Consider the following 27526-nt stretch of genomic DNA (forward strand, 5'->3'; position numbering starts at 1 on the left):
AATATGAATTCCTAAATATGAAAGTAGACACTATTATGAATAGTCATGAAAGGTTTTAAAAGCAGTGTTTATAGCCACAGCCCTGTGTATGTCCTGAAAGGTTTGCCCCAGGTTCTACAATACTGACTAGTATTACCCTTGCCATCTCAGTAACAGGAAATAGCTGCATGGCCTCCTATCAACTGGTAGAAACAATTGGATATTTGCTGAGCTTGTAAACCCTTTCCTAATTTCTACAACTGCATAGGAAATCATGACTTGAAAGCTGCAGTTCTCCACCCAAGGACTTCTATGGCAGTCAACATAACAGAGCAGCAATCCCATAAATGCCTCAGCATCAACTAATACTGATGCTCCAGTGAACAATGTAAGAAAGCAAATAATATAATGAGTGTTATATATTTGGGAACATCATTTTGCATTTAAATACAACCGTTATGCCATTGTTAAAATTTTTAAGTATTCCAAAGTCTGCATGATTTTGTTTCAAAGTTGGCAAAGAGAAAGTAAGTGGCTTCGTAGGTGAGTAAGAGGGAGATACAAGTAAAGGTGGAGAGAGATGTAACTTCTGTAGCCTAGGAAGTGTTCTAGAACAGTCTAGGACAGACAGATGAATATGCTTAACTCAAGGACTTGTGAACTAATTTAGCTAACCAGAGTTGGCATTTAGTCATCAACATTAACTTTCAAAGCTAATGTCCCTTCGAGTCCAGTGAGGCAGCGTGCTTTTTTCTGGCCAGCTGGAGAATCCAGCAATAACATTGCAATTCTTTTGCACTCAGTTACAACTGGTAACTTTTCTTCACCATTCTTAATGTCAGAAAATTTTATTAAGGTCTTCAACTCTGCTTATGTATAGGAGAAATCAATAGACAATCAACATTTCTGAAATCAGAGTTTCATTTAGATTCAGAAGCCTTAATTTCTGAATAGCATAGTTTTAATAAATATATATCCAGATTTAATATATACATATATATATTTGTAAAGATTAGTGTTTGGAAAATAATTCTGTAGTGAAATGATAAAACTCTGTGAAAAATCTCATTGCTACAAGAGTGTAAGTACACAGAGTTCTCTTTATATTCCCATTCACTAAATGTACATATGGATTATACTGTTAAAACAATACTAACAAAATACTGTGATATAAAACTTCATTTAATTTTTCTATCACTTAGCTGCGACTATTTGAAATGAATCTTCAAGGACAAGAAAAAGTCTTTGGGACCTGTGGCCAGGCAGCAGTTTGCACAGTACTTGTGCGTGGGGTCAGGACGTATGCCAAAACCGAGGCTGTGCACTGCTGACCTGGGGTGCGCACTGCGCCCTGCCAGTCCAGAAGAAGAGGTGGTAGCTCTGGGGCACTGGTAGCTCTCAAGTTCTTGGCTGGGAGTCTTGAATTAGATCTGGACAATAAATTGTCTCTTTCTGAACATGTGAATTACTTGAAGGCCAGGAAAAAATCCCAAACATATAAGTAAGACAATCCCTGAAATGTGTCTTTGCACTGCCAAGCTTTATCTTCATTGTTAAACAGAAACAACATTTTAAATTTACTTTCTTCATTACTCTTTTTTTCCTTTTTGCTCTGTTAGATCAATATGCATTCTGTCGCTATGTGATTGACATGTTTGCGCAAGCGGATTTTTATCCAGGTACTTTCCTACATCATTGAACTCTATTCTAATATTCTTCTGCTTCCCTGAGAGTTTTTACTCCTTTATGTATTAAAAGTGTGTTTTGTATTGTTGAAAGGTCTCACAAGTGCAACAAAGAGTGTGCAAATAATTTTAATAAAGCATAAGAGCTAATGGCTGTATTATTAAAGCTTTTAATTTTCTGTCTACAATGCATGAATTAAAATTAAGGTTATGTTAAAAGTAGAGTCAATGGAAGGCTATAGAAATTGCTAAATTTTTCCATGCTTTTTTTGGCTGAGATGCAAGAGGAAGGAGCTTATTGTTAATAGCTTATTGTTTTTTTTCCCCACAAATAGCAAGCCTTAACCCCAGAATGCTTCAGAAATAGAACTGCCATGTTGTTCTTAGTATATAAAATATCTTAACTGATCCATCACTTCTGTGCTTTATCTTCTCTCTTCCCACATCTCCATGCTCATCTGTTCTATCACAGACACTTAATTCTTAGCCAAAAAAAGAAGCTAGAGCTACTGATGGTGACTGAACATCGTCTCATAATATTAAGTCAATCTACCCTGACCTTATTTAATGGACACTCTTCCTTCTGAAATCCAGTGCAAGAAGACATAGTATAGAGAGGACATAATCCTAGGAATGATAAGTAATGATACTTCTGAAAAGAGTCAAGGATAGAATATTTAAGGACACACTAACCCTTACAAGCTTTGTTTACTCAGTTATTTGCTCAAGAAGCTCTCCACTGGTACTTCTCTGAATTGGATGTGTTTTCTTATCTCTGCCTTGTGGCTTAGGTCCTCTCTTTACATGCCCATGTCCAGTCAGAACTGGGAAGTTCTAAGGATGTAAGTGAGAAACAGAGACTGTCAAAATGGAGAGAGGGAGGACACAGACTTTTGTGGAGGGAAAATGAACAAGCTTGGAATTTTGGAGGGAGAGGGTTTGTATGGCCTGTTCTCAAAGAGTGACATAGAGAGACAGGGGGTTCCATTAAAAGAAAGCAAAGTATTATATTGCCTCTAAGACTTTTAAAGACAGCCAGTTGTAAACAGAGGGACGGGTCTAGGCTTAGAGTGGGAGAAAGGTTAGCAAAACCTTCCAGAGACCTTTAGTTATGCTTTGATTTAAAAAATAACTCCCTGTACCAAATGTGATTCACCTAGTTTCTGGCTTTACACAGCTGTACCATTAATAAATCACAACACAAAGACTTGCATGGAGATCTTCAAGATGTCTCTTATAGTTCTCCTGACATTTGCAAGCAGCTTTGACACATGTCAGAGCCCTTTTTTCCAGATGGCTCCCTGGGCTGTTTGACACTCTCCTAAGGCAGAGCAGACATGCTGTGGGAAGGGAGTTTTGGAGAAGATTGTTTTTCAGTTTTGACCTTTCCAGCTACGAGGAAACTGGGAAGACCATGAAGGGGAGCAGGGAGATAGAGAGGGAAGTCAGTAGTGACTTGAATTTCTGAAGATAAAAGACATGACTGCTCTTGTCTCCCAATGTTTGCCTTGTGTCATTTCAGTGTGATATGACAGAGTTGTTGTGCTAAGAAACCACAGATTAAACAGCTGAAAAATGTTCAGTGGTCATTGGCGGTCAGCTGGCCTTACAGGTGAACAGCTAGGGTGACAGCTTGAGGCCCCAGAAAGTGGAAATAAGTCATAAAGCAGCTTAAATCATCTGATTTGTAGGTGAAAAGGAGGACAGTCCCTTAACTTGGGGTCTCCAAAAGTCCACCCATGCCTCCACCTATAAAGCAACTGCTTTTTGACCTGCTGAGTCATTTGTCGACATCTGAAGTTAAATGCTGTGAATGGTTGTTGTGATGGAGCCTGATACATTTTTGTGGGAGGTAAAATAAAGCATTGCCTTCAAAACAAGTTTTAGTCAACCCACAGGCTGTGAAAGGCAATACTGAAACATCCAGACGGTGTCTCTGAGAAGCAAGGTAAAGGCCAGGTACGCCCAGCTCTGTGCTCTTTATAGAAACGATTGAGGAGAGTACCACCAAACACTGTTCAGTTAGTGTTTGTTACTGCCTTTCTCAGGTAACGTGCTCATTTCACACTGGCCTTTGTGAAGTGAAATATTACTTTAATTCATTTTCTTGAATAGATAAATGTGGGGAAAACACCAGCACACTAAATCCTTTTAATAACCCTAATATCCGATTAGCTTTAAAATCTGCTGTATTGTATCCTTTTATTGGTTTGTATATTTTATGGTAAATTACATTGTCCAAACAAAGAGATCCGAGTGCAGTTCAGCTAAGGAATTTAATTACAGTCACGCTGACACCGCAATACTTTCAAACCAGGAATCATTTCTGTCAATCCCAATATTGCCATTTGTGAAGGAGAAAAAACACATTTTTCTCATAGAAAATTCCTTCACATAGGTATATTGGCTTTTTGTAGGATTGTTTACACCAAATACGAATTTCTGTCTTCTTGAGTTTATAAGAGCAGTGTCCCACTCATTAGATTCCTTGGGCACAATATATGGATTTATAATGTCAGTAATAACAATACTATTCAGTATTTATTCTTTGATAATATTTTTGGAACATTTGTATTATTGAAAAATTCATATTCATTACTGGCAACATTAGATTATTTTAGGTTTATATAAATTTTATACAAGAACTTATAGCAAAGTAGACCATTTAAGATGGCATTTCATAGTGATCAAATAATTAAAAGTAAAACTCAGATCCTTGACTTTCATTAATTAGATACACTTTTCAAAATATATCAATTAATACATTTCGACAGTTGCCTGAACAATCTGTTGGAGGTCAGTTAATGTTCTTGTGTTGATTTTATCAAATGAGGCTGAAATCATGTTCATTTACTCAAAGTTTTGTCATGTTACTGCAGTCTTAGCTTTAAAAAATGAATGAAATGTATGTAAACTGTACACAGCAAATTCATAGGAAGCCATAGAAGGGAGGATTCTTGCTAACTGTTTCATGAAGCGTTAGCTGGTTTTCTTGTTTCTCTGGCTAGCATTTGTCCCTGATACTGGCTGGTTTCATGCAGATCCTCCTGTAAATCACAATAATTATATCTGTATCAATTAACTTCCAAGACTTCTATTTTACTTTTTATAAAAGAAAAGTATCTGAGGTTCTCAGCCCTTTACAACAGATATCAGTGGAGTTTTAGCCATAAACTCAGATAGGTTTTGCTAAACCAGAAGTCCATCTCATGAATATCATGACTGCAACAGTGACTTACCCTGGATTCTACAGAGACATTTATAGATAGCCCTCTTGAGCTCTACTGTATACAGTATAAAAAATTACTTTCTGATTTTATCTGATGAAGTACAGAGCTTGAGAATATTTTTTACTTTCTGTCTAACATGCATGTGATAAGTGACAATTTCTCAGAGGGACTGCTGAACCACCTTTCCTTCAAAGAGTAGATTTTTTGATCTTATTTATCCCTGGACTACAGTTTCTCAGCCAAGTATGGGCAGTACTGTGTCGGCATTAACAAATCACTCTGTCCAAATTGCTTTGCACACCTTTTGGTTGCCTGTAAATGAAGAAATAATACACACTTCTTCCAGGGTTAATTTTCCAGGTTTTACTTCTAAAACTTTAAAATCTAAAGAGGAAAGTTCGTTTTTTAAGAGATGCTGAGACACATTGGTTCTGACTGGCACCTCTATTCTTCTACTGGCACTGGTATTTCTGAGCTCCAAGATAGCCTTTCTGATACAGAAGGTTACTGACTTGCTTTTGTCTAGTTTCATGGATATAGTCTATTCCATGTATTCGATATAATTTATTTGATATTCATGAATTTTGTTCTGAGTAATATTTCTAGTGTTCTTATTTGTATTTTTATATTTTATTGGTAGGAGAAAAGGTTCTATTTTAGTAGAAACATTTAACTTGATTTTCATAACTATTTTTTTGCCCTTAGAGAGTTTGAAATCCTCACACATGTGGATGGATTTCAGGGACACTAGTTGGTCACTCTTTTAGCATGTAGCATATGCTTCTCTAAGTTAACTGGATCTCCTCTATTTTATTCCCCCTGTGCCTTACTCCTGTTTTACACTCCTCCTCTGCTTTCCCTGCAATGTTTACCAGCTTGCTTTACATTTACTTTTCCTGAACTGCTCTGGCAGATCAAGAGCTGCTCCAATGAAACGCCTTTTTTATTTTGCAGCTACCTAAAGTGGATTCTTGCGTGTCTGTCTTTTTGCATGCCCACCTCAGCATGTGGTTGTGCATGCTGCATACTGCTGAATTAAGAGTGATAAGCATCTCTTGGGTATTTGGTCGTAACATGGCACCCTTGTTTCCCACAGGCATACTGTATATTTATGGTCAGATTTTGTTTTCATTTTAATCACTTGGAAGTTTATTTCACGTGCATAGTTTTACTGTGTTCTAGTTTTGGTTAAACAACTTGCATTTCACAGTACACTGGACTCACTATTGGATGATCTTTACAGTTACCTAATTGACAACAAAGACAGTGGGAGCACAGGTGTGATACTATTGTCAATTTAGCCTATCTAAAATCTTTGCACTGAAGCACCGAATTACCCTATGGAGCTTATACCACTACATGACTGTTTCCAATAATAGCTAGGCTGCGAAGGAATGTGGCCATACCATTTTCTTTCATCAATTTACCCTCATATGTTTATTGTGTATTTCCATGCCAGGGTCTAAAAGCCAAAGTGATGCAGATGATTTTGCTAATCTTATACTGTTTAAAAAATATTTGCCTTGCAGAAATTCATCAGGATTTCTGGCACATTTACATGGCAAGAGTGTATCCTATAGGGTAAAACAGTCATCCCACCTTCTCATTAAAAAATCATCGAAGCCTCACCCTTTGCACATATGCTCATGAAAAAAGAAAGAAACAAAATGACAAACATAGGCAGTTAAGAAATTCAGGCAAATTGTGGCGAGAGTCCATAGGGAACCCTACAGTCTGCTTGGTCCCGGAAAGAAGTGGCAGAATGAATGTTCTTCATGTCTACAATGTTCTTCCAAGGCTTGTCTCTTCCATTGTCAAGAAGTATTCAGTCAAAGAGCAGGGTTTATTGTTATTAGGTAAGAGAATTCCAAGACATTGTCAGTATGATACTTGCCATTTAATGTCCAAAAAGATTTATGGAGATACTGGTATAAAAGTACATCAATATTGCAAGATCATGGAGTATATTACTGCAAAAAACCCGAAAGCATTAGGTGCCTAATTTTGAAAGTAAAAATGCCTGTATTTGCTGTGGGTGGGCTGTAGCACTGGAGCTAAATACTTGCCCTCTGCTGTTCAGATAGCAAAACGCTTTAGGCTCTTGAACTATTTTTAAGTGTCACTCCTACTTGATTAAAGACTAGGATGTGTTGTGGATATATCAATGACAGGGTGTAACTTTTCACCTTGTTACATTACATTTACATGGGGAAAACTTTGATACCAGCGTAGTTTCTCTGGAGATATATTTGATGCAGTGCAATAAAAAAAATCAGTCATAATAAATAAGAAAGTAACACGTTATTTGCTTCTGTTTGGAGAAATTCAGTATGAAAAACTGTGGACTGAGTTATAAGCTTTCACATTTGAGAGAGAATGCAAGAGAATTTTTTTTTCCTATGGAGAGATGCTTTCTGATACTACCTACTCAATAACCTTCTCCCCTATAGTAGAAAACAAGCAAACCAGATAAATTTTTTAGTGAAATGCTAACAACGGGAGAGTTTGGGAGCTGTGAAACTTTTCCAGTTTTACTTTTTAAACAGGAAAGGTACCTAAGAACTAACATGCCTTCTCCCTCTGAGGGCAGTACTGTACCCCAAAATTTGGAGAGAGTCATCTGGATTCATCTTCAGAGTTGACAGTTAATTGTTCATCAGTTTATAAAATAGTTGTTCATATGATGAAACACTTGTTGACACATTTTTTTCTGTTGATGGCATAAATGGAGATGACTGAATGACAGAAGCATTTATTCCTCTAGTAATCTCCTAGGAGAGTTCTGAATACTTTTCAAACAGTCTGAAAGGAAAAAAGTAATGAAAAGTAATTTTAAATATATGTATGAGAAACTGAAAATTAAGTTTTAATTATTGAAAAATTTCTAACTACTTTATTAATGTGCAATTCTTGCAATAGTTTTAGTTGTCATTTGGAGTCTAAATATTGCTTCTTTACATTTCTTTTCAGTTATGTAAAACTATGAGAAGACATCCACTGATGTAATTTTAACAAGGTTCTTGTCTATGACTCCTCTCTCACCCCAAAAGCTGTGTCTATTTGGTCAAACTCTAAAATGACGTTGATCTCTTAATGGGGACGTTATCAGCACACAATCCCGACACTATCCCACAGAGGCAACACAGCTATCCATTATTCCCTGTTTATATCATCTCACCGTGAATCAGAGCCAGATGCTGGCACACAAAGCTGCATCTGTCAACACTCTTATGGCACTTTTATTGTAACTTTGCCAAAAAAATTTCAAACGACTTTCTCTCAGAAGCAGCTACCCAGGGAATGCGTGGTAGTCTGCTTCTGTAGAGAGGCATGGATCTCATTCTTTGATAGTTCACTGCAAGCCACTCTGAGGAGTCAGATTTACGTGATACAAAAGAAAACCAAAACCATTGCTGGTGTAAATGCATCTAAATCCTTGATTTTAATGGAAATAAACTGATCTAATCTGTGAAGGCAGAGAGACCAGACTAACAAAAGTATTCTTACACTTGCTCACACTGTATTATATTTTATTACTATTATTTCATATTATAACTATTTCATATAGTTCAGTAATCAGGTTTCAAAATCAAGGGTCATTTCAAAAGATTCATTAACAATGTCTGAAAAAAGCTAGTTGTGTTGTGGAGGATCATCAAAAGACTCAACCAATTTAGTTTTGAAAAGTAAGCTATTTAGAAAGTAAAGGCAAAAAGTTAAATGCCAAAAAAAATGAGCTAATAATAAACAAATTGAGTTTCGTATTAAAAAGGTAAAAATAAGTTTAAGCAGTGACCTTGTAAAATAGTTGTTACATTTAATGACTCATTGTCATCATTGATTTCCAGTTAGAATTCTTACAACAAATACTAATGGTATTTCAAGTAGGTTAAAAAATGAAAGCATTATAGAGCTACACAACCCTTCTTCAGTATTCAATATCATTGTCAGAGTGAATTCAATATGAAAAATAATTGCAGAAAATTATTTAAGCCAAAAGTAGTTTTATCCATATTTTTGAGGCATAGTTGGCAAGGAAAAAACTCAGAAACCTAAAAACTGTAAGTTGCAAATGTCAGCCTATGTTTCTTTCTTAGAGCTTGAATGGCTTCAAGTATGGGGAAAAACACAATTCCCAAAAGAAAGAGCCTCCTTTTCAAGCCTAGATTTATTAGCTTTTGAAAATCGGTATATTGCAAAAGAACCCAGACAAGAATTATGCATTGCAGATTTTGCTGACAGTATTTCTATTTGGAACACATATAGGATTAGTTATTTAAAGGGATGGGATACAATTGTTGATAGAGCTGAGATCGCATTATAAGCAGTGTTGGTAGAAAAGACTATCGCTGAAGTCAGCTACATATAGCTCTGCCAAACTTCAGCTGGTAGGGTTCAAAACTTGCCATGATAGATTATTCTTCCAGTAAAGATGATTAGTTTAGGCAAAATGTTTCAGCCATTTCCAACACTTAGAAAGATATTTTGTGTTGACCATTTAAAATTTGTCTCCTTCTGTCCTTCCCTTCCAAATGTTCTAAATGTTCCTAAACTAGCTAAAAGTGGGACTCGCTAAAAGGCTTGACTTATTTGTTTCACAGGTTGGAACCTCTGCTCAGCAACATCCTGTTAGCAAATAGTATAGTCAAAAAGAGTTTAGGATTATCTACATGGATCCACGTATATGTACCTCTTGGTTCTGCCATTTTCTGATGTTGGAGAGCAAGCCTGACCTGTAGAAGGATTTTGGTGTTGTAACACTGAGCCCTACAGAATCTATGTTTTAGACACTTACCAACCTAATAGTGTCTGAAGACCTTAACCAATTGCTTAATCTCCTTACATAATGCCAGGGAAACCATAAAGGCCATCATGGAGTTACTTAAGCCAACCAAGCCAGCCAGGTACATCTTAAATGCCAACCATTTCAGGAAACTGGGGACCTTACATGGGTTGCAAACGAACATCTGTCTTTGACGAGACATGACAACCCACAATCTTCTCCTTCAGTTAATTCTATAAGCCCAGGTTATGTATCTCTAATATATATATATTTCTAAAATTATAAGTGAGCTAATGAATCCATTACCTTTAGAATATACTCCTGAAACTGTCTTAGGGAAGTTAACCACCATACAATGAGTCTCTCTCAACTTTAATAGAAAGGAAAATAGCTAAGATCTATGCAAATGTGCCTTTAAACACCTCTTGACACTGAATACACTGAAATATCATGAAGAAGGAAAAACGTATACTGAAGGGCTTCCAGTTTTCTTCCAAATCTTTCATTAACAAGGTAAACCTATAGCTCCATTGTGGGACTGAGAGAAATTACTCTCCTCATCCAAATATAGGTTCTCTGCTGTCTCTGCTGGAAAATTATGAAGCCCAGTTTTAACAACAGAAACGGTACCCGGTCACCATACCGCATAGATAAGAAGAGTGCAGACAGGATCTACAAATGCTTTGACAAGATACATTCCATCATGAAGCATTTCCAGCTTAGCAATAATTCCTCACCTCTTCTGCTGTGAGAACATGCAATGCAGAGGACAGAAGAGTGTTCATCTCTGGCCTAAGCAGCATATGCTCTCTCTGCCTTGCTTATGTCCACTTCCTTCTGCATCTAGTCCGCAGCCACTGTGACAGTTAGCTGTGGCAGGTCCATTCCTTTTGCCATTCTCTGTTCAGGCACTTCTTTCTTTTGCTGTCCATTTTCTTTCTGCATGTATCTGCTTTGTCAAAAAAGACATGCAACTTACTGACATACAGCTAGAATGAGTCAAGACTAATTTATTTTTTCTTCATCAAGAAACACTATTCTTCCCTCTGGTACTTCACTTTCCTTCCTCTTGTTTCACTTTGTCATTCAATACACTCAGTACTATCTGACAGAGTAAACAGCACATAAGAATTCAAAAGTTGATGCCCACACACAATAAACCTAATGCTTTTGTCCTTTTTTTTTTAGTTAAGCTTGACAACAAAATCCTTTCTCTTTATGTGATATTCATTCATATAATTGCTGGGGGTTTGGGGAGCACTGTGTTACTAGGCGGCAGTTACAGCGTGAAAAATCATACACGGCTCTTCATTTTAGTCCTGGAATATTTTGGTGTCATGTAGTGTAATTTTTATGTAAAACTGCAAAATGAGATGTTTGCAATTCATTGCACCTCACTTAGATACACAAAAGTTAATTGCCAAACTTTAACCTTTAGCTGTCTTTATAGCCAATGGTATGAAATGGAAGCCTCCAGAGGACAATTTCATCCTAAAAAAGATGCCTAAGATAGAAAAGATGAATCACCCTTTGAAGGTACCAATTTCTCTCCATTGACTATAAATGGATCCCTCGGGTGACTTATCTAGATTTAACTATCTAAAAGTTAACTTTTAAATGCCTGGTTGAGAAAGAGCCTACATACATTCAAGAAGTATGCTAAAAATGTGCAAGCAAGGATTTCGCTCAAATTAAGACTTGAAGTGACAAGTTCTCTACAAGATTCCAAATGGTATTGTCAGGGGCAGCTGTTGGCTCAGCCAAGAAACCAGCAGTGCCACTCTGAAAAGTATGAATAGTAATAATAGCATTGCTATAGCATTTTGGGAGTGAGAGAAAGGGAAAAGGAAGAAATGTAGAGGGAAATATTTTCTTGAATAAATATGGAGGACATTCTCTTTCCAAATGTGCCAAACAAAAGAAGCCTAAATAATTTTAGCATCAGAACAAAGCCCCAGTCTTTACAGCTTTCACTTTCATAGAATTTAAGCTTTGGAATTTTTAGTTGCTCTATGTTTACAACATTCACTTTTTATTATTTTTTTTTTTTTAGAAATTTTCTGATATATCCATTTATAGGTGGAATAGAAAGGCATGGTAAGTTAATACACTTTCCCAAAAATCATAGAGGAGACCTTGAGCACAAGGGTTGGAACTCATGACAGTGAATCCCAGGACTCTTTGTCCTAAAAATAACCTCTTTATAGGAAAAAGGATCTTTCCTGGGAAAAGGAAAGGGAAGGAAGAATCAGAAGTTACCAAATTGTGGTTGGTTTAAAGTAATTTTTATCTCCAGTATTACAGGTTTTTTGTTCGAGTCTTTCTCATAATTCTTCGTACCTTTTACACAAAACCAGCAGCTTGAAAGAGTTCAGGCCATGTATTCTGTCTTGCTGTAGAAACCCCAGCTGCTGAGGAGTATTGCATCAAACCTAACATCACCGTATGTTTTAAAGGGTGTAAATTTGAGCCTCGAATTTCAATATTTTTTTTTTACTATCACTATGTCATAAACTTGTAATTCCCAAAAATATTACAGCGATGGCACTTTTAGAAGAAAGAGAAAGCTCACGGAGTTTCTTAATTACACAGAGCCTAACCTTCAAAGGTATTAGATACTTAACACCTACCTAATACTTAACTCCCATTGATTTCAGTGGGAGTGGGGAACAGGAGTTAGTAGCCAACACCTCTGCACTTTTGGGCCCTACTCCTGATATTTGATCTAATAAAATCTCTCAGTTCTTTTCCCTCTAACTTCAAACTGCATTATTGAAATTCTACCTTCAGAAAAATGGTTACAGATTCACTCTCTTAGGTGATTGTCAAGTATAGACAAGACAGGTAACATAATCATTAACTTCTTGTTTCTCTCATTCTGGCAAAAAGATTCAGAGAGGTGAAAATCTTCTTGGCTTGTGGTCACAGCTATTTGGATTCAGTCAGACTTCCAGTGATTTCTATATGAAACATATTCATTATCTACAAATACATCTAATTGTGAGAGATTATAGTATATGTAATTTGATTTTATCAATGCTAGGCTGTTTTTGTTTAGCAAGACCTGGCATTTGCACTCGTTCTTGAAGACAACATAAAGTTTTAGCATTCTTAAAGTAATGTCTAGATAGCTTTTCTGAATTTAGCACTGAATGTTTCTGAGATGTAGTTGGACTAATGACAGTTGAAATGGTGTTATGTACAGGTAAACCAAATACAAATAACTCATAAATTACTGAGCAGTGATCCCATGGCATAGTCAGTGTCTATTACCTTTCATCATAAGAGCTTATCAGTCCCCTCCATTCTGTTTAATTGTTAGCAGCAAGTATTTAATTGCAGTGTTTTCTTTTCTCTGTTTTAATTATTTTCCTGTGGATACTTCATATTATGAAAAGTATGCATCTGTACCAACTCCTGATATTCATGTTAATTATGCTAAGGATCACTGTATATGATACCAATTTATTAAAGGTTATTTGGGGAGAGAGAGGAAGGCTGAATATGTCTTTTCATTTTATAATCTGCTTTTACAGTCTTTTTGCACTCCAGTAGGTAGCAATAACTATAATAACCCATCATTTCCACACAATAACCCATCATTTTCACTGTCCTAGGACTTAGTTCTTTGAGATCTGTCTTTCAATATTTCTAAACATAACATGTAGGATTATTTTTACCTGCTAAATGCACGTGATAAATAATGGGAGGAAGTGGAGAGAATTCAATTCAATTTTCAATTTTTTCAATTCAATTTTCTTTTAATGTCAGGAAAGGCTGTATGACTTCTTACTTAATGTGCAATGACAAAACTATTAAAACTTAACTTTTAACTCCTTAATGACTTCAGTTTTCTGAACACAAAAGTTAGAACAGCTTTCACAAGATATGGATTGAGCTAAAGAGGGATTTTGGAGCCTCAATGTGGTAAAACTCTTTGGAAAAGAATTCTTAACAGATATATTGTTGTAAATGGATTTAACTGCACAGCTCTGCTGTGCAGCTAAGATAGATCGCATGCATTTCTGGTTGGGACCAATAGCATCAGCTGTAGGTTAAAACAGCAAAAGAAAACCCCACTCATAGCGCTACACATGCCTATCTTGCCTGCCTAATTTGTACACTTGTTATGCACACTTGCATTCTGTGAGATACAAACCCACAGGAAAAGAAAAAAATATCAAACAAATTCCCAGCTGTGACTTTAATTGGGTTTGGTGGCTGAGTGAAAACATACCGATTAACTGATGTTCACACAACCTCCAGGAATCTGCACCGATGGAACCTCACACCTGTTCAGTTACCAAATAAAGTAGGGCTAGAAAAAACATTTTCTGTTCAGAAACATCACTAAATAAATATCTATATGTATTTGTATATATATGTGCATGCATATGTACACACATGCTCGTGCGTGCACATATATAGTATATATTATATAGGTATAAATATATATAAATATATATAAGAATGCATCATCAAAAACAAAGGATGAACTCAAATCTCTATGTATTAAAACCAGAAGACTACCAAGTTGCTGCTACTTTTTGCTTGGTGCCTTGGAAGGGAAATTTAATCCTTCCCCCTACTCCATTCAAAAGAGCATTTAGATTATCAGTCTGCATCCATCTTTCCTACACCTTCACTGTTAACCTACTGGTTCTTGCTTTTAGCTTAATAGATGGATGGCCTCCCAAGGCTGTTAGGTTATTTATAATAGGCTTGGTTTTGTTGTCTGTGTGTTGAGGGAGGAGTATCTCTCAATAACATGCTTTACACATAAGTTAGACACTATGTAGAGCTCCAATATTATCTCTGATATTTTTAATGTATTTTAAACCCAAGTGGAACTTATAGATAGATTGGGAATTATCCATGTAATCTCTCCTTTTCTTCTTTTCTTATGCATCATAATAGTAACTGGCTGATAGCCAGTGTAACAGAATAGGAAAATTTAAAGGATTGCATTGCTACTGGTAATCACTGCATATACCATGGCAGTGTTTTTCCTCAGGTAATATCAACCTCATGCAAAATGAGAGTTTCACTGTATGTTGGGCAGTTATCCATTTAATAAAGAGCCAGATCCTGAGTGTAATTGAAAAACTGAGATATATGTTGGCTACTAGGATAGACCTCCTTAAAAACATCATTTTATTATCCATTAATTCCATCTGCCACTGTCAAAAATTGAGTTCCAAATAGGTCATTAAGACCCTGTTTAAATTATTTTTTCCCATTTGACATAATTTCATTATCACTTTTGAGACTTGTGGGCTGCATCTAGATTAGTAAATCAAACTCAACTCAACTGTTCTCTGAATGTGATTCCTTCTGTCATAGAGTGATCCGCATCCATTGCTCTTCCTCAAGGTCAAAATGGGCCATCTGCATGTTGGCTGTTTATTGGGAGTGGTCCTTGGCCCTTGCTGACTCCTGAACTGAGCCAATTAATTGTTTGAGACACTGCTACTTGGTACAGGTCAAAATTGTCAGAGGCTATTCAAAAAAATGTTGCAGGATATGTACGTCTGAACTCCAGAGCCCTGTAACATTCCCAGGCACCATTTAATTCACTAGTGTACATAAAACCATTGTGTTACAATGCATTCCTTAGAAAGATTGCCTATTTGGTGTACCTGTATTTCAATTCATTCCTTCCCCAAAATGAGCATTTGCATTGTTCAAAACAGTTACACAATCTCACCTCTTGATCCTCAGCTATTCTTTCTTAATGAAAAACAGTTTGCTCATAGTTTTTCATGCACACGTACTAAGGGGAGAAACCCTTCCTCAGAATAGTGACAGTCTGATGTTTGAAGAGTAACGACTGATAACAATGGAGAGGCTCATCTTTAACTTCAAGGAACTTACACATCAAAACCGGAAGCCTGGACAGAACGGTGGGACTCCATTAAGATTTCAATCCTCTAAAAGCATATTTGGCAGTCTTACCTCATTCTGCTGATCCATGTCTTGTTCCAAGCTTCATGAAACATTTGATTTGAATTTACTTTTCATAACAAATGACTCTGCAAAGACCAAACTTACTTTATTTCAATTATTTCTACTATCATTAGGGAAAGATGTCACATTTGGGCAGAATGAGATTTATCTGAAGACATTTTGCTGCACTATTTGAGAGACACTGTAACAAAGTGTTGGTGCTGTTGGATTGTAGGATTCCCGCTGTTCAGATAACCAGTATATGGATATGAGGAAGTACACAGTCATATGAATGGTGTTTGCACATATTGCTTTCTGTGGTGGCATTATTTCTCCCCATATCCAATTGGAATATTCAGCTGTCTATAATGCCTTTAGTTGTTCAATAACAAGAATAATTTTAGAATAATTTTAGAAGTATTTTATTTTATCCCATGATCTTTTGAGTTAGAAAGATAAATTTAGAGACTTTATCTATGTCAATTAAGGTTGCTGCAGACAAATTGAACTGGGCAGATCAGGGAAGAAAGAAAGCCCACATGATTTGCTGTCATCATAAGAAATCAATTTATCCTCAATGCTCAGACATGACATTTTTGACACATGTAGAAAGACACTTCCTAGATTGAGAAAAGTAAGGTAATTAAAGTTTGTCTTGTACTCCTTATCATGTAATCTAAAATCTAAAATATTCATAAACCAAGTCAGAATGAATTTCTTCATGACAAATCAAGTGCTTCAATAAACACTGATGACAGAAGTTTCACAGAGCTTGAGGAATGTAGCTTATTTTCAATGAAGTATTCATGTTACCATCTAGCGTCTTAAACCTTCTACTCATCTTTGCAGCATATTTCTTTCAGGCAGTGGAGGAAACTACTCGTGTCTTAACATGACACTTTTTCTCCTGTTGAGCACATTCCCATGAGGTTAAAGTCAAAACATTTCACTATTTCAGTTTCCATTGGCTGTAATTTGTTGTCAGATAGCTGTTCACAATATAATACATGAAGGAGGTATGTGTAGCACAACTGCATGGACAGATTAGGCATAGAAATGTTGTAACACAACTGCATGGACAGATTAGGCATAGAAATGTATGCACATTTTTGTGTTTGTAATTACGCCTTTTGGAGCGATCAAAACCTAATAAAAAAAAAAACAATATCAAGTCAAATGAACCTTTTTGGCTTATCTCATAGTAGAAAAATAAAGTCTACATTTGAAATGAGAAGCAAACAAATATGCAGACACTAAATTTCAGTGCTCTTCTGTGGCTGCATTTTTAAAGCAGCGAGATAACTGTATGTCCAATAATAATAGTGGTAATCTGGATAATGACTTCTCATGATTCATGAACTAATCTGATTGTCCACGGGATCATTAAAAACACCCTGCCTTCCTCTCATTTACATCATGGATATGTGTCCAACTGGCCACTGCTGGAGTCAAGACAGTAGACACCATTAATCCTAACGGTCTGATCTGCTGAGGCCAATTCCTCATTTCTATTTGTGAGTTCTCTGTACTGCAGAAAACCACTTGTGCTTTATAACTTACAGGGGAGAGAAAAAGGAAGAGAAAAGAAATTTGACTTAGGATATCCCCTTTAACATATTTTATCAAAAGAATGGATAAAATATTTATTCAGCTACTTTCCTTTGCATTCCCATCAAAGTGAATAGAGAGACATTTAATAACACATGGAAACATTAAAGAAGCTTTTTATCAGAGTGGATGGGAACCTGCTCAGAACAAACATTCTGGCCTAAGGGAAAGTTTTTGATCTGTGAAGCTTAAGCTTTTGGTGCTTAAAACACTCTCATATTGGATCATGTGGTCAATTTGTATGAAAAAAATGATTTGCTTAAAACTTGTAAAACTATAAAATAGAACTTGACAAGTCATTAGCAATAAGCGGTATCGCACTGGCATTATACTAACTAACACTGGTGCAATCGTTAGAAAACTGCTGCTACAGCAAAGAGCAGGAAGATAATGGGGCCAGCCTATACTTTGACCTAGAGGCGTTAGATCATTGCCCCACACAGTAGATACCACACTGCAGTCCAAATTATTGACTATCCTTCTTCATTACTGATCTATTCAACATTCTGAGCCACTGCCCTTTACCATCTTTCACACAAAACAATTAGTCCGAGTTACAAAATCTATCACTTTTACCATCTAGGGATACGTGATCTAGTTTAGGCAAAAACAAAGAAAAGAAAAAAAAGAACTAAACTTTAGTCTAGGACTTTAATCAAAACTAGCAGAAAGAATAAGATTATTTACCCATTCTTCATTAATTTTTATATTGTTTTTGTTTTTATTCTGAACTAGGAGTTCAGTTAATGAAGTTTCTGTATGTTGACAGAGATTATGGATATAATTTTTCTATTCTGGTTGGCAACAAATTGTTTTCAGCATCTCATTAGCTCAGTTTGCAATTTCAAGATGATTTTTTTTTAAGACATAAAGTGTTTGGAAGATCATGGCTAGACATCTGGATTCCTGAAGTTTGCCTACCATTCATTTTAAGGCTAGAGTCATTCTGTGATGAGACTGGCAAACATCCACTTGTGATTATTGCCAAGACAGGAAATACATGTAAAACCTGAGATTTTTACCATTTGTTGCACAGTGCCTTCAATGCATTGATTTTGTCAATGTGTCAACGTTTTGTCAGTGGCTCAGGCATGTGAGTCAAGTTTGAGCGGCTCCACGTGTGATATTTTATACAAATTATCAGATGAACTAAACTACATGCTTGCAAATTATTTGCCTGCAATCGTACATATGCTGATGAGATGCAATAACATTAAGACCATGGTGCTCAAATCCCACTGCTGTCTTCAAGATGATGTTTTTCTCATGCATTCCCCATGAGTATACATACCTTTGTAAAATGAGAGGGGTAAGTACGATACTGCAGTTTCCAAGGCTCATTAAGATCTTAATTTCTTTTCTGAGTCTATCACCAAGCATGAGGCATGGCTTTGAGTTTCTGATGTGAAGCTGGAGCTGATATTTAACAGCCTGATTGCATGTGGACTCTGGTGTGGTGAATGTATGCTGCTGCATATGACTGAATCGATATTATATTTAACTACTTAATTTTATTTCACAGGTCACAACAAATTGTGTTTTCCAAATGACAATGACATGATAGCTACTGAGCATAAATGTCAGAGAAAGAAATTAAAAGGAAATAAGGAGACTGCAAAGAGGTGTTATAAACTAGAAAAAAACCCATAAGTAATATGAGTGCAATAGATCTGTTTGTTTGTGAATCTTTGGGGAAATGAAGTGAAAAGTATTTTGGATAAAGCATGGTGTCTGCATAGGCTAAGATAGTACAGAAAGTCCCAGTTCAATACTATGAGAGAGTACAGTTCCACACTCTGAGATAGTAGAGGTGTTCCAGTCAGCAGCTGGAACCAGAACCTCGTCAGTGTTTACAGTGCATGACCTGGTTGGTATTGGCTAATTAAAAATAATCCTTAAGGATAAGAAACATAATAATTTTTACTGATGTTTCAAGAAGTTCATAATAAGTGGACTTGAGGGAACAACTGAAGATCATTTGTTTGACAGAAGAAAATAAGCTTTTACTGTAGAAGAGGCATCATGAATATGTAACCTTATTATCACAGTATTATTCTTCAGAGTTTTTTAGTTTAATGAAGAAAAATAGAACTCTAAGCATTTCAGCATATGCTTGAGTCACTTGGACTTCATTGATTTAAAATGTGTCTCTTAAAAATAAATTACTTTATTTGTTGAGAAATACATTTCCTTCCTATGGTGTCTGGAAGATAATAGCTTTTATGCACAGTGTAATATTTTAAACACGAACAATTCTGAAGGGAGCTCAGCCTCCCAGTGAATCTGCTCAGCCCATTAGTGAATACATTTTCTATGCTTCTTAACCTGTATACTCATGTGCAGGACATAAGGAAATGGTACCACCTCGTCTTCTTCTAGAACATAGTCCAAGAAAGAAACCAGCAGCTATTGAAGGCAAGTTTGAGTTTTTTTCTCCTTTATTGGCTTCTACTCATTAACTTGACTCTCTGTTCTAATGGATTTTCTTTATAAATATAACCTATATTACAAAACTGATCAAATGATTAGGCCTGGGACATGAATGGCACAATCATATTTGCATGACAAGACCTAAATATTCCTTATAGTAGTCCCACGGATGGCTCAGGGGATTTCCTGGGTGAAATAGATTACAGGATCAAGGCCCAATCTGTAAAATGCTTTGGATGGTGTTCAGCCATAAGTTGCCATTAACTGTAAACATAATCAACATTATCCTCCTAATATACTTCGGATTACTCTTTCAGCTATTGTTATTCAATAATGTTTCTCTGTATTATCTGCAATAATGAACATAATATTTCTGGCTCTGCATTTATCAACCCTATTCCTATTGTTAAAACCACTGAAAGAAAAATACAAAGTCAGATCTTACCTTCAGAGGATTAAAACGTAACCCCTGCAATTGAATTATATTAGTTACAGTCTAATCATATCAGTAAAATGGTTGAAATATGCATTTTAATTTTAAAATGGACTATGTACGATGACTTAAAACTGCTACTGCAATATACATTCTTGGTCTCTACACCATACAATTTAACAGTACAAAACACATGAGTCTTTTCATGTAATTATACAGCAGTTTTCATATAATACTTAGGAGTCATTCAGTCACACCATGGCACTTGCTAATCTCTCTCGTAGAGGTCTTAGTTTTATGTTATCCAGAAAGTAATTGCAATATAAGAGAAAAACAGATGGGATGGCAGCAGAATAAGTAAGAAGAGCTACAAGATTTGCCTGCATTTGGAAACGGAAAATGAGAGTTAGATTTTGGCAGAACCTATGACTAAAACAAAGAGTTAAATTAATTAGATATTTCTGTAATATGATTATTGTGAATCAGAAAGTTTGGATAAAAATAGTTACATGATTTATTATCTCTTTCCCCAAAATCTCTTTTACCTCAAATGAATATTTCTTTATAAACACGCTGTTTAAAACCACGCTGTGGTTATTGTAACACAACGTAGTGTATAAATAGATTTGCAGTCCTGCTTATTTTAGGGAAATATTTGAACCCTGCTTATCAGCAAAAAGAAGTCCCTGCAATGTTAAACACTGTTATCCACCAATTAACCATAATGGAAAAAAGACATAATAGAAAAAGACTGCTGCATTTGGTGAGTGATAAACTTAATCTTTAAATATAACTGTTATACAACATGAACTAGCATCAAATTAACATTAAGATCTTGATTTTCAGAATCATGAAGAGCATGCAATTACTGCAATTGCACATGGAAATGACTATTTATGACCAGTTACACATTTGTGTGTTTCATTAGCTCATTTATGCATGCAATTGAGGTAATTGTGAATGTAAATTAGACACCCATTTGGCAAACAAATTGCGGGGCAGATTATCTGCTCAGAATCATACAACTAAATTCCCTTTAAGGCTCAAGGCCAGTCACTAGGATACAATACTGTTCATGCAAGAGTTTTGGAGGAAATGAAGAGGGAAGAATTACTTGCAAAATGCTGCTGTGAAAAGCTGTTATACTGCGCTATTGTGTGGTTTCCACATATGAGAGAATATGCCACAGTGCGTTTAGGAACTCTAAACCCTGAAGCTTTATTTCAGCCCTGGGGAAAATAATGAAGTAATTTATGGGAATATTTGGCACAATGTCAGAAGGGAAAAAGAGGAGTAGGCAGAGAAATTTAAATCTCTGAAATAGTTGAAGAGACATCTGTCTGTGACTGCTTAATGCTTACATACCTTTATGACTGGTACATCACTAAATATCACTGATCAGGTGAAAGGACAGATTGAAACAAAAGTTTTTTCTTATCATAAATATAGTTGAAGATAGTATAATAAGTTCTCAGAATAGGGAACAAATATAAGCATTTGTTAATTGAGAAATGTACTTTATGTAAGATAGAAGGACTGGCCCAACCTGTGACAGAAGCAACCAGCTCCGAAAAAAGGTAAAACTGTAGGAACTAACAGAACGGTTGTCACACAGAAAATTTATTAAACCAATCTATTTAGACCCTAGACTTTCCAATTCAGTGATATTGAGACACTAGATACAAAACCATGCAGATGGTAAAGGCTGAAAAGATTTTACTCTTTTTCTAGATTGAGATGTTTTCACTATTGCCCTGTTTTGCCACTGCCGCCTTAGGTAGTCTTGGACCATTCTTGATTTCTGATAAGGTGAAAACAGTGGCAGTATACGTGCCAGAGGTCTCTAACATTTTTAGATGATTTGATACTTTCAAATAGAAAGCTTTTCCTGGATAGTATCCAATGCTCAGTAGAAACTACGCTCTGCTGAATTCATGAAGTCTTAGAAAAACAGCATATTGTTATTATGTATTAAATCTCAACCTTCCTCTCCTTGTCATTGCCATTTTCTCTTCCTTCACCTCCACAGTAAATCTTTTGGAAAAGGGGTGATTATGTAAGACAATCCCAATTTGTACACTATATTCTAGTAGTATGCAATAAATTACATTGAAGTGTGTGCATGTGAATTGAACTTTTCAGATATCTCCTGGTCGGAAAGCAAAATGCTTTGTACTCATCTGGTCAGAAGGGAAAAGAACAGATCATTGCTTTCCTATTTCATGGTGGTTTGGCTCTTTTCAAAAAGCTCTGCTGTCTTGAGATCTTACACTCCAAGTTCAATGAAGAGTTTGAAGTTTCAGGTCACCAACAGAAGAGAATAACAAAACAAAACAAAACAAAAGATCCTGTAACAATAAACAAGAGAAAGAGGGAAAGGGAATTTCTGAAGAGAAAGACATTGATACATAACTTCTACTTGTGTTCCAGCTTGGAAACCTTGTTTGGCAAACCATGAAATAAAATAACTCGGTTTAAATTCTTTATCTTATCTTTTTCTGGAGCTTTCACAAGGACTTGGAAGCAGTGCTCTCAGCTTGGCTGACACTCTGATGCTGCCATCTAGGGAGGATGCTGGTGCTGGCTGTAATTTGAACAGATCTGTTCTCCATGGCTATCTGAACTTTTTGATTTTATTATGCTTCTTCCTTGACTGTAGTCTTCTCCACTTCTTTTAACTCTAGCTTTCTTGTATTTTGTTATCCACTGACATCCTAAAACTGCTCTGCACTGTACATCATTGATTCTCTGTGAATCTCTCTCTCAGGTCTTGACTTTTTTGCTCAGCTCACATCATAGCTTTTAGATTCCTCCATTTCCCCATTCACCTGAGAAGGACTTTTTGATAGTGCTCCCATGTTACGCTTTCTGACATGGCAGGGTAATCTCTCAGGAAGATGCTGCCGTTAGACAAGAAATGGTGAAACTAAGCTCAGAGGCTTAGTTAGTTATTAGTAAGGCTTCATATTAATTGTTCCAGAATGGCATGTCTTTGCTTTCTCACAAGATCACAGCACCTTTGTGAGAAGCTTATATCAAAATCCTTCTCTCAGTGGAAGGCATCTTAATACATATTACATATGATCTCAAACAGTATGCTTTGTACCGCTTTGAAGAGCACTGTATCACAAAAAAACTTTGAACAGCATTGCATCTGAGTATGATTTTCCAGGTTATATTGTCCTAGAAATCTGTGCTTGTATCTTTGAGTGGGAGAGCATTTATCACGGAAGAGTCATCAACATAACCGTTCTGATCTGTTAATGGATCATGATGGGCTCTGAAATATCCCCCTCATTTGAATGAAGTATACTGGCTGTTCTTTGCCATCTTGGTATTTGTGATATTAAATGAGGTAAAAAAGAAAAATCTAAAATCTTTGTAATGTCTTTGGAGGATCTCTGAGAAAAAAAATATTTTCTCTAGATCACTGTTTGAATCCTCTAATTATATATTTTGCAGAATGCAGTAAAAAGTGAGTTGCTGTGAAATATGTTTAACTTCCTCCAAAATTCCTGCAAAGGCTAAATGGACATTGAAATAGAAATCTGCATCTATCTTTGTTGCTGTATAGAATGTACACTATCTGACTATCTTAAGAAGAATTTCTAGTCTATACCTCAGTTCATGAATATAACATTAGGGGATATAACTAAGAGTTTTCAAATTACTAAAGCCAATACAAATTTTGGCAAAGCTCCCTTGATGTCTAGAAGTGTATAAAACTTGTACAAATCAATCTGCCTCTGTACATTCTGTCAATGGTCTTGTCTTCTGTACACAGATTGTTCTATAAATTTTTTTTTTTCTTTTGTACTATAGAATCAATTACCCTTAAAAAGAAAATCCTTCTAGTGAAAGATAGTGATTCAAGATACAACAGAAACCTTTAAAAAAATGCAGAATTTTGACGTTTTCTCCAAATTTAGAACATTTTTAATAATACTGACATGATTTGTCGATGAAAATCCATTTTCTGATTAATTTTAATCAAGGGGAGAATAAAAAAAATAAAACTGTTTCTGTCAGAAATATCATAATACAATGGGCTAGATTTTAATCTAGTTTATTAGAAGAAACAGTTTAGGTAGCTTTAACAGGGTACTGTATATACAGCACAAAAATAAGGTTTTTTGAGAAATATGGGCCCTACATCTCCATGAGTCTGTACTGAAGACAGTAAAACCTTTGAAATAATATGCACAAGGTTTCAAAGTGAGTTATCTAATGATTTAGATTAGGCATTTAAGCAGTAAACTCTAATGATTTAGCTATGATGAAAAAAGCCTAAATATTCACTGTTTCAGAAAGCCCTTGACATTTTACTTAATGACATGAGGTTCTTCTGTACTACTTTTATTCCAGCATAAGACAGAAAAAATGAAACAGACATTGGGAAAAAAGCTTACTAGAATTCAGAAAAATTATGTACAAAGATATGTATATTTTGATTAGACATATTACTATGCTTTCTCATTATTATTATTATTAATAATAATAATCCAATTTACAATATTAAATTATGCATTTTAAAATAAATATTCACCAAAATCTACCCAATAAAACAAAACCAAGTAACTCTGAAGATTATTTTAACTTTTTAAAATGTTTTTTAACTGTTACAGAAAAGCAAAATAATCTTTTGCATATGTTGCACCTGCAAATGGAAAATACTTACTTGGATTAAGATTTTCTGGGCTTTCAAAGGCAGAAATTCCATGCGTCTTTGGAGAGAAGAGGGAAACTCTTGCAGAAGAGCTCCTGCATAGCCTGATCATCCCATTTTCCTAAACCTCAGACATTCTTGCTCAAAAGCATGCCCCATAAAAAGCATCATCAAAACCCTCCCCAGCACTGGTAACACAATTGGTGCTGCTGTTGATTCATGTTGCCTAGTAGGAATGTCAGTCACAAGGAGGGAGAAGGCTGACCCTGCTGCCTTAGCTGTGTTGGTTTGGCTCCTGCTAGGGAAGGTTGTACCATAAGAAGTCAGCATTCCCCTGGGAATTTAATTCTTCATCATAATCATATTTGCATCTTATTTGCCATTGACCACTGTCCAATGGAGTTTCTGTTGCTGGTCTTGTCATGGAAGTTGGCATGCCCTCTCTCTTTTCCCTTGGCATGCATACTCTGGCTTCATTACACTGGTATTTGTACTCCTTTGCTCCCCACTGTGTTGTTTAGTGAGGGCAACATATGGCCCCATGCTATTAACGAACAGTTTTGGTGCTTAATTCAACAGACCCATGAAAAAGGAGCCTATAATCACTACAGGAAGAAATGAGGAACACTTATGTGGGTCACTTGAAAGCACTAGGAATTTCAGGCATGATATTGGTATTACATACTTTCTGAAGACCTCAAAAATATCTCCATAAGCAATCTTCAAAGCTGCCAAATAGTGTTTCAGATTGGGATTTGAAAACAGTGAAGCAGTTTCAAAAAGCAAAATCAGGCTGGAGAGATTGCCTAGGACTTCAGTGTGTACTGTATCTCCAAAGACCTGTGTGCCCCATTAGTCTTTCACTTGCTCAATGTGAGAACAGATTGTATTGCATTACTCTGCTGAAATGAAATGGTGCAGTTTAAACAGAGCTTTGCAAAAAATGCACTCAATTTTGGCCTAAGCACTCACCTGTAAGTTAGAGACATTACATGTGTGTGTGCGCGCACATGTGTGTATGCATATATGTGTTTGCGTGTGAAAAGAAGCAATTCTAAGAACTTCAGATTAATATTATTTAGATTTCTTTGATCTTTCTTGACTTTTCAGTAGTTTGGCTGAGACAAGACAGAATTATTTCTCATAGAGAAAATAACTGGACCAACAAGGACACTTTTTCCCTAGAAAGGGATTTTTTTCAAAGAGACAGTTGAGGTAAATTTTTACTCAAAATTTAGACTTAATTTTAAAAGTATGAGTTTCCATGACATCCTAAATTAAGCATTTTTTTTAATTCTTCCAAAATGTTTGTAACCCTAAAGGAGCCTTATTGTGTGAACATGTATGAAATTGTTTAGAATCAAAAGTGATCAATTGACCCGTCATTGTCAGTCTCCACCCTAAGCAACATGCAAAGGGGAAAGAAATGTCATCAAAAACTGAAAAGTAATGAGTTATTTTAATATTTAAAAGGATATCTAGGTCCCACTGAAATCAACAGCAAAACTTTTATTGAGTTCGGCAGGGAAAGGATTTCTGTCACCAAGTAAAACAAAGGAAGAACAACCATAATCTCTTCAAAATTAATAAGGAAATACAATTTTAAAAGTACAACTTGGGGTTTTTTTGAATGGTCTTTTAAAATTATGCCGGTGACAGCTTAAGCTGTACAGAGATGCTTGCAGAAAAATGAAATGAAGTTTTACCTGGAACGAAGTTATTGCGTTCAGTCTGAATTATAGTTTCTCAGGAAAAGCTAAATTAATGTTTCTTTTGTTCTGTTTTGTATGTAAGTGAATATACACATATCTCTGCTGCTCCTCATTTCTGCCAGGACCAGAATCAGTAGGCAAGAAAAGCTGTTGTAGTATTTCACAAAGCCAGGCAATATCCAAAGTCTCTCACAAGAGCTTTTCTCCTGAGATTTCCTGACAACAGGGTTTTAGACAAATGCAGATAAGCTTTGTATAAGTATCTGAACTTTAGAAGGCTTATCTGAACCAAAATATCTCCAAACTTCTGGCATTCAGTCCCACTAGTTAGTGTTTGGTATACGCATGCCTCTCTACAAGAAGGTACTGGTGGCTGTATTTTGCTGCCCTTCTTACCTCAGTTTTTCAGAGGGGATGGGATGAGCTGACAATTCCTTCCAGAGTCAGTGTTTCCATAAGCACATGTAGCATCTAGAGCAATATGGAGAAGAAACTTAGAGCACCTTCCTCTTCCAGTTCCCAGGAGGTATTCCCATGACACAAAGCCCAGTAACTCACGTGCATCCCTAAATTTAGATTCCACTCAGCACTGGCACAATAGCACACTGGTCTTACCAGGCCTGTTTTCAAGTGCTGCGTTGTTAGCATGTTTCTGTTATCTCCCCTCCCCCTGATGTCCAAGAATTAGTTGACAGCCCATGAGAATAACACAAAGACATTGTCAAAGCTGGTAAAGGCAATTCAGATTGAAACACCTGTTTCTTGGTCTCTGTTGAACCTTACTTGGATTTCCACCGGTGTCCTCAGTCCCTCACTCCTTATTCAGAAATAAGTAATTCTGTCTCAGATGTTTCTTTGCTTTAGGGATGTTCTCTTTGCTCCAGTCACTTCCCAAGAAAACTATTCTGTGCTGCTTCTTTTTTTGCCCCCAGGAAAAAAATTTTACCTGAATTTCCCATTCAGTAACACATCACTGCTTTAATTCACACTTCTTATGCTCAGTGGATTCCTCCTTGTACTACATAAAGCTCCACTTCTGTGTAGAGTCTACAGA

At 36.1% G+C, this 27526-nt stretch overlaps 1 protein-coding gene across 1 annotated transcript in view; it reads left to right on the forward strand.

Annotated features, from left to right (window-relative positions):
* Window positions 1-27526, forward strand: part of TRDN (triadin) — a 242640-nt gene that overhangs the window by 90338 nt on the left and 124776 nt on the right. The window contains 2 exon segments of the mRNA XM_050893954.1: window positions 1599-1658; window positions 19575-19646. Coding sequence (XP_050749911.1) covers window positions 1599-1658; window positions 19575-19646 — 132 coding nt within the window.

Source organism: Gymnogyps californianus, chromosome 3 (genome assembly GCF_018139145.2).
Source record: "Gymnogyps californianus isolate 813 chromosome 3, ASM1813914v2, whole genome shotgun sequence".
Taxonomy (NCBI): domain Eukaryota; kingdom Metazoa; phylum Chordata; class Aves; order Accipitriformes; family Cathartidae; genus Gymnogyps; species Gymnogyps californianus.